The sequence below is a fragment of the Meleagris gallopavo genome, chromosome 3 (genome assembly GCF_000146605.3).
Source record: "Meleagris gallopavo isolate NT-WF06-2002-E0010 breed Aviagen turkey brand Nicholas breeding stock chromosome 3, Turkey_5.1, whole genome shotgun sequence".
Taxonomy (NCBI): domain Eukaryota; kingdom Metazoa; phylum Chordata; class Aves; order Galliformes; family Phasianidae; genus Meleagris; species Meleagris gallopavo.
The window spans coordinates 47,271,811-47,284,289 of NC_015013.2; the positions used below are offsets into that span (position 1 = coordinate 47,271,811).

Sequence of the window (12,479 nt, forward strand, 5' to 3'; positions counted from 1 at the left end):
TTTTAAAACTAAAACCAAGATTTAAAAATACAGAACCATTTGTACTCAGTCACAGTGAAGATATTCCACCTGCCAGAAGCAGGAGGGAGAAAATATGAACTGTTAGAATCTATTTCTGAACTTTCAGCAAAAGCCAGCTGTAGCTTCAAAGCATAAATTTTCTGTTACCTCTTCAGTATTTTGAATACTTTTTACCATCCAGTTTTCATTCAAAATAGAAGCATACTTGGCAGTGTGTATTCATCATAGTTTCTAATGGCAGGTTTTCATAGTTGTGACAACAGAAATACCATTTTTTTCCCCTCAGCAAAATATAAAGTCTTCATCTTTTGTATTTCTACTCTGTCTAGTGACAAAATTTTGCTCAGTAATTTCTCTTGTCTGGAAAAGATTTTGAAGAAATCCTATTGACAAAACATTTTGACAGCCATACCGTACCTAAAATATACTGTAATTTTTTATAGTCTGTTTTAAAAAACCTCATGTTAAACTCTTTCATTAATATTTTTGTCTGTACAACAGATGACCAAACTGGACAGAAAGCCCTGAATACTAACACTGAACTGTCTAGCTTCAGATCTGACATTCTGGCTCTTCGTCAGCAGCTTCATGACATTACAGAGAAAACTACCAGAAACAAAGATACACTGGAGAAGCTCCAAGAATCTGGAAATGTACTAGATGATAGACAGAGCCAAATGAGAAGTGCCTTAGATAGTAACTCTTTCATGATCATCAGTGTCAATAAGACTCTTCAGGCATATACTGGCTATATAAACAATCTTCAACAAGACACAAGTAACATCCAATCAAATTTGCAAAACCAAGTGCATTCTCATAATGTGGTCATCATGAACCTTAACAACTTAAACTTGACACAAATACAGCAAAGAAATCTTATCAGTGTCCTGCAGAAGTCTATGGAAGATACAAGTTTGGCTATTCTAAGAATCAAGAATGACTTTCAAAACCTGCAGCAGGTTGTCCTTCAAGCCCGGAAGGACACTGACTGGCTTAAGGAAAAAGTACAAAATTTACAGACTTTGGCTGCCAATAACTCAGCATTAGCAAAAGCTAATAATGATACACTTGAAGACATGAACAATCAGCTCAGTTCCTTCAGTGGGCAAATGGAGAATATTACCACAATTGCCCAAGCCAATGAACAAAATCTGAAGGATCTCCAGGAACAGCATAAAGAATATGAAAACAGAACTTCTGCCAAATTCAGCCAATTAGAAGAGAGGTTCCAGGTCTTTGAGACTGATATAGTCAATATAATTAGCAACATCAGCTACACTGCTCATCATCTACGGACACTGACTAGCAATCTCAATGAGGTCAGGACAACTTGTACAGACACCTTAAGTAAACATTCAGATGAGCTGATTTTTATGAACAGCACACTAGCCAATATTCGTTTAGACTCTGCATCACTCAAGATGCAACAGGATTTGATGAGGTCAAGGTTAGACGTTGAAGTTGCCAATTTGTCAGTAATCATGGAAGAAATGAAGCTGGTAGATTCCAAACACGGTCAGCTCATCAAGAACTTCACTATCCTACAAGGTATGTAGGTTCTCCAGTGAAGCTCGTAATGGATTGTGATGAATTCCTATTTGCAATACTTTATTTCTCTTTAAGTTAATGCACATTGGTACACAGTTCTGGTGTTTTACATTATATAACCCTAAACTTTGGAAATGTAAATGTAGCTTGAATTTTCCTTACTAATTTTTCTCTGCCTTTGTTACATACCTAGAATGGGGATGTTATGAAAGGAGGTTCTGACTTAGCATATTTTATTCTGAGTGACTGCCTGGATCTGCTTTTGATTTAGTTTCTAAAATAAGTTAGTGAAGGTGTGGAACCTCAAGAAACCAATCCCAGCGAAGGAGGAAATGGCTAAAAAATATATGTTGGACTATTCCCAAAAAGGTCCACCCTAACTGAAAAACAAGTTACTATTTTACTTTAAGCCAGTTGTTATTTCGCCAGAATACATCCTATTTGCTTATTTTTTAATCCTGGAGTATTTTATTTTCTCCAGGAATAAATAGCATCAAGTTTAGGAGGTTTTTCCCAGTCAAAGGAAAAGAACATGCATACTGCCAACCTGATGGAACCAGCCAGGCCTAAAACTCTAATCACAAGTAAAAATTAAATGTTCCAAATAGACTAAGTCTGAATTAGAGCCAAGATTACAAGTCAGTAACCTTAAGCTTTTTCATTTCACACAAGTCTAAATTACTCTAGCTGAGTAATTTATGTCTGAAGGAGTTTAAATGATGTTGAAAAAAATATATATAGGCAAAATATTTGATCACCCATGGTCAAATAATTTGAATCCAAAATTATTTTGCTGTTTATATATGGAAAACTGCCACAGCATTACCATTTCCTATCTTGTGTATTGTTCCGTTTCCTGTTATAACCTACCACCCATTGAATATAACTGGCCTTTCCCATTGTTGGACTATTGCACATTGTCCATCTTTTTTGTCTCTTTGACAACCCATTATTGACAGAGTAAGAAACAGCACTGCAGGAAAAGCAGTCCAGTAGTCTAAGAGAGGAGAGATGCTACTGGAAGGAAAAGGAAGTGTAACAGAATAGGAGAATGGGAATGCATGCATAACCAGCACAGAGCATGTTTTGCTGTGCACCTCAACTGGTCACCTGAGGCATCATAGTACTGTCGAGTTCAGAGGACAAGATGCATCAGATGATTTTCTTCTAAATTTTATATTTCGTGGAAGCTCAGAAAAGAGAAATGGTGTGTAGAGTCTGAGAAGCAGACTTACTTTTACAAGCACAGATGCAAGTAGCTGTTAGCCTGGTTTTCACAGTGCTGCATATCCAGCGTCACTGATCTGAGATATATTAAAGAAGGACCCCAGGTGGGCTTTTTGTTTGTTTTCTTCTGTATTCCCACTTTGAATGCTTACGTTGTTTCAGGCCCTCCTGGTCCAAGGGGACCTAAAGGTGACAGAGGCCCTCAAGGTCCTCTTGGCCCTGCTGGCCTTAAAGGACAAAAAGGAGAGAAAGGAGAGCCTGGACCACCAGGACCTGCAGGTGAAAAGGGCCCACCTGGGCCAATTGGGCCACCAGGAGAGAAAGGAGGGAAAGGCTCAAGAGGATCACCAGGCTCCAAAGGTCAGAGAGGTTCTCCTGGCAAAACGGGTCTTCCTGGACCAAGCGGAGACCCAGGGCCACCAGGGCCACAAGGCAAAGATGGTCCACAGGGGCCACAAGGCCCACCAGGATTTCAAGGCCTGCAAGGAACTGTGGGAGAGCCAGGAGTACCAGGACCTCGAGGACTACCTGGGCTACCTGGAGTCCCTGGGCTGCCTGGTCCAAAAGGCCCACCTGGCCCACCAGGACCACCAGGTCCAGGAATGCCAATGGCACTACAAAGCGAACCTACATCAGTGCCGGAGGCTAACGGTAAGCTACCGAAATGTGTGCATCTTTTACTGTGATACAGATATACCTAGTGGAGGCTGTTCACCAGAGTCACTGGTTCATTCAACCTCTGCTACACCTCAGTCTCTGAGATTAATCATAAAGATCCCTGTCAAGTGAAGCTATACTTGGTCTTCCTACTTAGGATCTGAAGCTGGTTCAATTTATTGTTTACAGCTACAGAAAAATCATAAGTTGTATGTGGAATAAATGTTCCCATTGGCCTCACAGTTTAACGTTGATTTCACAGTCAGGATTTTTGTAAATAAATTCTCAAAACATATCTAAATATGCTAGATGGCAGTGCACTGTAGATGGGTGTGGGATACTCCCCTAATTATTGGCCCTATGCAGAAAGTTACTGTTGGCTCATTGATTTATGAGTAATTGGTTTCATGCAAAAAAAATCACATCATAGGTTGTTCTCCTCGTTGGAAGAACTACACAGAAAAATGCTACTACTTTTCAATTGAAAGAGAAATTTTTGAAGAGGCAAAGTTATTCTGTGAAGAGAAGGCATCGCGCTTGGTTATCATAAACAACAAAGAAGAACAGGTAACTAGCTTTTCTTTCCGTTTTTCGAGGGAATCTCTGCTTATTTAACATTTGAAAGCCGTAAAGTAAGTGGAAAGCTGAGAGCATCATAAATTCATATAGTGAAAGTACACACAGTGGTTGATTTAGCATTTTGTCCACCTTCTTCTGCTCAGCAGTTATTCCTTGTGAGAAGCATCTCACCCTGAAGGTGCTGGTCACAGAGCACAGAAAGAATGGTGAGAATTGGAAGAGTTTCAAACCTCTGAAGATGCAGTCCAGTATGCTGTGCATACAGTCCAAAATGTGGACTTTTTTTCAGTGTTGAAAATAATTTATTTTAGTATTCTTTACAACATATGCAACCTGACTACTGTGACCCACAGATGTTTTTAATATAACTATAAATCTAGCTGTACTTTTAGTACTATTAAACATAATTACTCTGTGGCTATGTGGCATAGGGAACATCAAGATACAAGTGCTTCCTGTCTGTTGGTGGTTTATTGGTTTGTTTTTGGTTTTTTTTTTCCTATTTGTATCTGTAAGATGTTAGCTGTGACTTTACATCCACCTTATTTTGGTGACTAGCTCTCTGTACCTCACCTGCAGATAGTACTAATGGATATGGTATCGCAATGCAAATTCATGAAACCTGTCTTCAGCTTTAAAAAGTTTCTCCAGGCATTCCTATTCTGATAGCAAAGATGCTCTTGTAGGCAGAGTAGCTTAATATCTCCAAAGACTGTATTTGCTTGTTATGCACTAATATCTTTCTTCCACAGCAATGGATAAAGAGGCAGATTTCAGGGAAAGGCAGCTTCTGGATTGGACTTACAGATTCAGAGAAGGAAAATGAATGGAGGTGGCTGGATGGATCCTTACCACTTTACACGTATGTAAATAAAAACAAGAGTGTTTATTTTCTGCAGATTCTACCATTCTTGCCAACCCTTCTGTAAACAACATCTAGAAATTATCCCATTGATCCAGAGGTTTGTACATGCCAGTGAAATAATTCTTTACTGAGGGTGCTGTTGAAGTTTTTTTTCTCTCTCCCTTCTCTATGCACACAGCTTTATTTCCTCGCCAGAAGGAGGGCTGAACATTGAATGAAAGAATCACGTAACTACACAGCAAAGCATTCCTTGCCAAAACATTTCCTCCTGACTTTTATTACAAAGTTGAGATGGAAAGCACGGACAGTTTTCCTGTCTTGGTTTGAATTTTCCTTATTTGCATTACAAGTGGCTATAAATAGAGGGTTCTTTCTGATAAAAAATGGCCAGCCTTTAGATAAAGACCAAATCCATGTGGAAAGCATTGAACATAAGGAAAATGCTTGAAACAAGGGTGTCTAAGCTTTGGCCGGCCAAGAACTGAATTGGCAGCTCTCCAGAAATCCTAGGGTTACACCTAATTTGTCCTAAATTGAACATATTTCAACCACCCAAATTTTTAATACCAAAGAGTTTACAGAGCTGAACATGCTGTGCTCCAAAAAAACAGGCTCAGTCAGTCAATTGTTACAAAATAATTAGCTGTGATCTCATTGGTGCTCATTTTGATGAGAAACATGGAAAAAGTCAGATGCGTTTCAAATGAGCCATAATATTTTTCCCTTTTTCTCCTTCCCTGCTTTCATTTTTCATCCTCTTTATGGCAGCACTGTGCCTGAGTCCTGCTTCAGCCACTGCTTTCAATAGATTTCCACCACACCATGGGTTTAGGTGCCCTGTAATAACCTCAGAACTGCCAGTTGCTTATTTTCAAAGTACTTCATTACTCGGAAAGCCACATGTCCTCCCAGGTGCCTGCTCAGATGCTCTGTGTCAGGCAGGCATATTTTCTATCTGAGTGTGGCCCATATCAGCCAGCAATCACAAGCTCTGGTCAACAACCTGTTCCTTCAGGAAAACTGAGCTTTTAAATCCCAAGTTTGGAAGTGTTTCTCACTTGTTAAACAAAAACAGGATGAGGAAGTACTTCCTGCAAGCTCTTTGCATACTGCGTTAACTTTCACCATGAAGACTAATGATCTTGAAATATACGTAGATACATACTTTGTACATTCTTTAAAAGCCCAACATTTCACCTTCTACTGAAACACTGACCTCTAAGTTAGATAACCCTTGCTGTGCCTCCCAAGAGGTCCATCTCGGTTCAGTCACTGGCCAAGTCACCACACTGCCATCGTTTGCTGCCAGCTTCTCACAGTACCATCTGCTGGCAGGAATGAAGTGTACACACTGTGCAGGTTCAGAATGATGCACATGGAGCACTCCCACTGCATGTGCATGTACATTCAGAAACTAAAATAAAGTCCATTGGTCTAATTTTAGGTCTTTGAGTCTTGGCAGCCTGAGGCCGAATAGATTCCCTTCTCTGTTATACATCTGTTTTCCATTTTCAGCAAGAGTCATGTATTGTTTGTCTCAACGTGTATTTCCCTTTCAGAACAGATCTCATGATGTTTTTGTTAATTTCTTGTGGTTGAAAAACTGTCATGTGTGCCGTGTTGTGCAATAATATCTATTGCTTTTTTGTTGAAAGAAACTGGAAAACCGGGCAACCTGATAACTGGAGTCATGGGCACGGGCCAGGAGAAGATTGTGCTGGGTTAATCTACGCTGGGCTCTGGAATGACTTCTACTGTGAAGACGTTAACAATTTCATTTGTGAAAAAGACATGGATAAAGGTAAGCGAGGCATTTGATTTGATTATTTCACTCTATATGTGGCAGGTCAAATTCAAGTACACTTCGCACAGATAGAATCAGAATGATTTGAGTTGGAAGGGACCGTTAAAGATTATCTGGTCCAACTCCCCTGCAATGAACAGGGACACTTACAGCTACATCAGGTTGCTCAGAGCCCTGTCCATCCTGACTTTTAATGTCCCCAGGGATGGGGCATCCACCACCTCTCTGGGCAGCCTATTACAGTGCCTCACCACCCTTATGGTAAAAAACTTTTTCCTTATATCCAGTCTAAACCTAAGGTAAGTAGTGAGGAGATGAGCCAGGCATAAGGTTGGTTCCAGTGGCAGTGCTAATAATGTACATGATGTGGATGCTGGATTGATCACTCTCTGGAAAAGCAGTCTTCAGACTGACTGCAGGCATCATGTGTTCTGCATCTTGGCCACTTGTAACATGCCTAAAATTTCAGACATGATTTGGCACATGTGCTTCAGACCCTGGCCACACTGCAAGTTGTTTTTATAAACTCAACAGCCAAGCAGGTGTGAAAACTGGCCTTTAGGCTGGTTCCGGTACCAGCCTTCAAAAAACAAACACTGTTCTGAGAGTTTATGCAACAGGAAGCACTTGGTGACTGCTAAGAAGGCCTTAAAATTCTGACAAGAATGCTGCCAGGAGATGTCCCATTGGGCTGAGGAGCCAGGGCCCCATGCCGCAAGCAACTGCTTTGTTGCAAATAGTGGCCAGTGCAGTGGAGGGCTTGTAAATGGTCTCATGGCTTAGCAGTCACCCAGGCAGTTGCCATGGGAGCTCTCTTTCTAGATACACAGGCAGAGTGCAGAGTGGTTTGCATGGTTTCTTGGAATCCATCCCCGCCATTACACAGCGAGGCAGTAATGGTGTTCAGGGCTTTGTTCCACCTAATTGTTAACACCTACGTACAACCTGGTGTAACATTGCTTTGCTGAGAGTGCCTAGCTGCTCCACTTGCAAACATGTAGGCTGAATTTTAGCAAAGGCAGATGGAAATGCCAGCTAGTGCCAAAAGTACTTCCCATCCACAAAAACATCCCCATACAGCAAAACAAAACGTAGTGCTGAACAAGCTTTGTGTGTGTATAACACTGTTTGGGTGTCCAGAGTGAAAAACTATATGTAACAACACAATGTGTCCTCCTTTCCCTGCATATATTTGTTATTTTAAAAAAGCCTACTGGTTTACAAATATTTATCCTCCAGGACTTATGGAATCTGAGTCCAGTTAGAATTTTAACATACCTTGATCTCAGTAAGTTTTCTTTTCAGAAATGTGTTTAATCTTCACAAGCTTTTTATGTGATGTTTTTCTGTTTGATTTTTTTCTCTCATATTGTAGGGGAAATATTTGGAGTGTAACAGGCTGTGACTTTACAGATACCTACATGTTGTGAAAATTCACTGCAAGAAAAAGAAAATCCTAGGAGAGAGCAACACTGCCTACAACAACAACAACAAAAAAAGAAAGAAAAAAAAGATCAAAACCAAAAGCAAGCACTGAAAACTGGTTAAATTGCATAAAGGAATTCATCAGCAACTCTTCCTCAGCATCCAGTTGTTTGAAGCCTTTCACCCCACAGCATCAGGAAATACCATTGGACTAATTCTGCTATAGATTTTTCTTCCCAACCAGTAACCACAGATATCAGCAACCTGCGCCTTCCAAAAAAAGACATTCTCTCAATCTGAGTAAGACTGTTGGTCAGTCATATATAAAAAAACATATAAAGCAACCGTGTAAACAGGATGTTTCATTTGCTAAAATCCCAAATGTAGGAAAATTATACAGATACACAAATATATAGATTTTATATAAATATATATATATAGTCCAACTCTTATCAATAATATGGAATATACTTTTAAGAGCTTTTAAAACTTTGTATTTTTGTACAAAATATTTGCTTTTTACAATTGTTCTCTTTTTTAGTGACTTTTTTTTACAAATATAGTGCAGAGGGGCCAAAGAAAACAATAAAGGTACTAATAATTCACTAAGGTTTGCTACCAGGCCTAGCTCAGCTATAGAGAAATATTTTTCCAGTTAGAAATATTTGTACTTTCCCAGATGATTTGTTCTGGTTAAATAACCTTTAAAGCAAATTTTAGGTAGTGTTTTCCTTGTTTTACGCAATCTAGTCTGCGTGTGTAACAATGAAGTTGACTAAGGACTAGACACTCATTGTAGCTCTGATCTCAGCTGTGTTCCATCAGGGTACTCTGCAAAGACCGTGCTAATAAAAGTTTTTCCTTCCTTCCTTCTTCTGTGCCTTCCTGCCTGCCTTCCAACCTTCTTCCATTGTTGAGGAAATGCCACAGAACTTGAAATGTTTTCATTCCTTCTCTCTGTTTGTGAGGAATCCTGCCCTAATAGGTTCTACCCACATTGCCCAGAGGAGGGATTTTAAGAAAACCGAAACAAAAGAGCTGCATTTGCAGAAATACGTTTCTTTTCAAGATAGATTTCAAAATTTGGTAATGAAAACATGCCGTACTCAGAAAGTCTGATCAACTTGCATTTCTCCAAAGAACTCTGTAAATTGAGCTCTCTGTTTTCTTGGACTAGTACTTCTCTCCCAAACAAACTGGAAAATAAGCTACAAAACAGAAAGCAGTGTGGCTAAGTGAGATGATATCATCAACCAGACAGCTTCCTCCACATTCCCTTGAGCCATTGTCTAGGCAGCAGTGCTGCTTATCAGGAATTGAAACAATTAGCAACCTGTTGAAGCTCGTTAGCACAACCCCTGGTTTTGGTTCCCTGGTTTTTGTACTCTTCATATGGCCACATGGCATATCACGAGGGAAGTTGTTTTGACTTCTTCTGAAGAAGAGTTGTTTTTCCTTTGCTCCCTGACCTGCCATTTGCCTTGGCCGAATGTAGATAAGTTTGTTGAAATACTCCAGCTCTGCTGGAAGGAGACATGGTTTTGTACTTCAGATTTTCAAATATTGCTCCTAAGAACATCCAATTAAAGACTGCTGCTTTCCTACATCCCACACTCCCTCCGGTGTTCATTCTTTGTGGTGATGGTGGAGGGAAGAGATACTTCAAGTATAACTTACTTAAAGAAAGTACAGAAAATGTTTCATTTGGGAACCTGTCCTGTGGCACGTAGTAGATGTGAGACAGGAGCGAAGAAAAATGTGTGTATTTATTTAAAATGAAAGGTCTGTGTATTGCAGCCACGCAGACTGTGTGTCGCCATCTTGGAGGCTGTGCTTCTCTTGAGACACACTGCATTTCCAAGACTTTTCTTTTGGCTTTTTCATCAGGTTTCGAATACAATGTGGTTCTACTATACACCCTATCTTGTTGCACCTAGGAGTTGAGTGTAGATGCATGCTGTAGTCTTTACATATATCTTACACAATGTCTGTGGAGATGGTGTTAAGCTGCTATTTTTGGATAACAAGGTACAACACTACTATTTTGCAGAAACCATGGTGAATGAAGCCTTGCAGAGCCAGACTGAGTTAGAGAAGCACTGCTGTCTATCTGGTATATTTTGATATATTAAGCCTATTCTGAATGTCTAACCAGTTAAATGAAGCTCTTCAGATTTTTAGTGATGTGATGATCCTGTATCGACACAAGAAGCTCACTACAAACTTCTGTAAGCCCCAGATACACTCTTTGGTCACCCTAATATCATTTTTCTCTTCCTTTAGCAATAGGAGTGATTCTACATTTCAGGTTCAGATAATCCAAGACTCATTCACTGCCCTCCATTCTCTCAACAGAGGTTTTCTGTGCAGTGAAGATTAACAGCTACAGCTACATTTATGCCTGCCTGTTACAGATAGAGCTGTTCATCGGCAAGAGCTGCTTAGTGTATTGAAATCTAGCATAGCAGCTATGCCAAATTAAGCATGGAAATAACCACTGAACAGTTTAAAGATGTAATATTTTTATAAATGGAATACTTATTTCAAGGTGATTTTCAATGCTGGATTGTAATTCATGTTCTAATTAACCACCTTTAACTGGGATGCAAAGTGCCTAGTCTGAACTCTCTGAAGCTGCCTGGAGATGGATGCTGCATTTGCATGCCTACTGTATTCAGTCATCCTTAAAATCTGGCCTCAGTAGCCAGGTGGGCTGGGACAGTCAATTATTCCAACCCATTATTTCTGCAAGAGGGAAATGGAGGTGTCAAATGGTCATAGAGGAGAAAATCACTGAGAGAACTGGGAAAGTACTGGGACAGCTCAAAGACCTGTCACATAAAGAAGAGACTGGCAAGGATGCAAACAGGACACTAGAATGGACCAAGAAATTGTCAAGAAAGCCAGAGCTGCCACATGGGGTCTGGAAAACATCCCTGTTATATCTGCTTTCTGTATGGTTTGAGTGACAGCACAGGTTGTACGGAAAATTCTAAGTGATAGGAAATTATTTTGTCCCAGCTAGAGTTTTGGTTTTCCTTCCTGTGCACAAGCAGTATACCTTGGCATACTGAGTTTACATTTCCGCCACTTTTTTTCTTGGTTTATATCAAATTGAAGGCAAGTTCGTATCCCCTGTAAAGCACTCAGGGAGGGGAGAGGAAGGCAGAGAGGGTGCAATCATTGTGATTTACATCAGTGCTGGATTTCTTAAATCCATGTCTGAGTCATGTAATTAATTTATTTTGAATCACCTTCAGCTGATTAGAGTTTATAAATCTCTAACTTTCATCCTCCATGATGTCTATAAATAATACTTGCAGTTGTTCCAATAAAGGAAGCACTAAGCAGAGATGTAGTTGTTTACTCGTGCATGTTTGTGTAATCAAGAGACATGTGAAGATCAGTGTCTACAAACAGCCAGAAACTTTTGGAGACATTGAGAATAAAATTGATGAAAATTATTTTTATAAAAGCCTTTTCACTTACACCACCCTAGTACCAAGCATGGCTGTGGCTATCTTATTCCTTAATTTCAGTTTTGCAATGAACTAAATGCTAGAAACTTTGTTTTAATGGCCAGAGCTGTGCAAGACAAAATAAATCCCCATCTTGATGGAAGAATACGAAGCACCTCAGACAAGCCTCTGCATGAATGTTGCCTTGACCTTGGTCCATAGCACCATGGAATGGCTTGGGTTGGAAGGAGCAGTTTGTGTGCTACCATGCAGGAGCAGCTCACCCCAAATGTGATGGTAAGGGACAAGCAGAAGGACACAGATGTCTTCACCTGGCACTGCCTCCAGCCGGGTCATTGAACAGCCCAGGTGGGAAGGGACCTCTGAAGATCTCCAGATCCAGCCTTTGGTGGGGAATGGAGGTTTAGGTGAGGTCATCTAGCTGCCTGTCCAACTGCATCTTGAATGCTTCCAGTGATGGGGACTCCACCACAACCTTGGGGAGGCTGTTCCAGTGACTGGTGGTTCTCACTGCAAGAAAGTTCCTTCTTGTATCAAGAACAAACTTCTGTTGCAACTCATACTCTCCTTGTAGCGCCTTTGAAAAAGAGAGCCACCATGCTCTTCATACTAAAAGTACATGATGGGATCAGCGCTGAGCCTTCACAGAATCCTGCTTCTCCCATGGCCTGAGATGAGGAGGTAGTTATACAGTTTGCAGTGCATACTCATGTTCACTCAAAGTAATTTGGATATCTATAGGCAGAAAAGCAATGCACTTGATGGAAAATACCTCTGTTCTCCAGAAACCAGGCCTTCCTCAACCCAGAGTCTATTTGTTCGTTCACCATTTCCATCTCACTTTTTCCATGCTGTTTAATAATAATAATTAAAA

The 12,479-nt window shown here is 40.3% G+C and overlaps 1 protein-coding gene across 1 annotated transcript in view; it reads left to right on the forward strand.

Annotated features, from left to right (window-relative positions):
- Positions 1 to 12,479, forward strand: part of COLEC12 (collectin subfamily member 12) — a 108,956-nt gene extending 96,477 nt beyond the window's left edge. The window contains exons 5-10 of the mRNA XM_031552868.1: positions 523 to 1,569; positions 2,959 to 3,447; positions 3,884 to 4,020; positions 4,785 to 4,894; positions 6,553 to 6,698; positions 8,077 to 12,479. Coding sequence (XP_031408728.1) covers positions 523 to 1,569; positions 2,959 to 3,447; positions 3,884 to 4,020; positions 4,785 to 4,894; positions 6,553 to 6,698; positions 8,077 to 8,096 — 1,949 coding nt within the window. The 3' untranslated portion in view covers positions 8,097 to 12,479. The remainder of the gene's footprint in view (positions 1 to 522; positions 1,570 to 2,958; positions 3,448 to 3,883; positions 4,021 to 4,784; positions 4,895 to 6,552; positions 6,699 to 8,076) is intronic.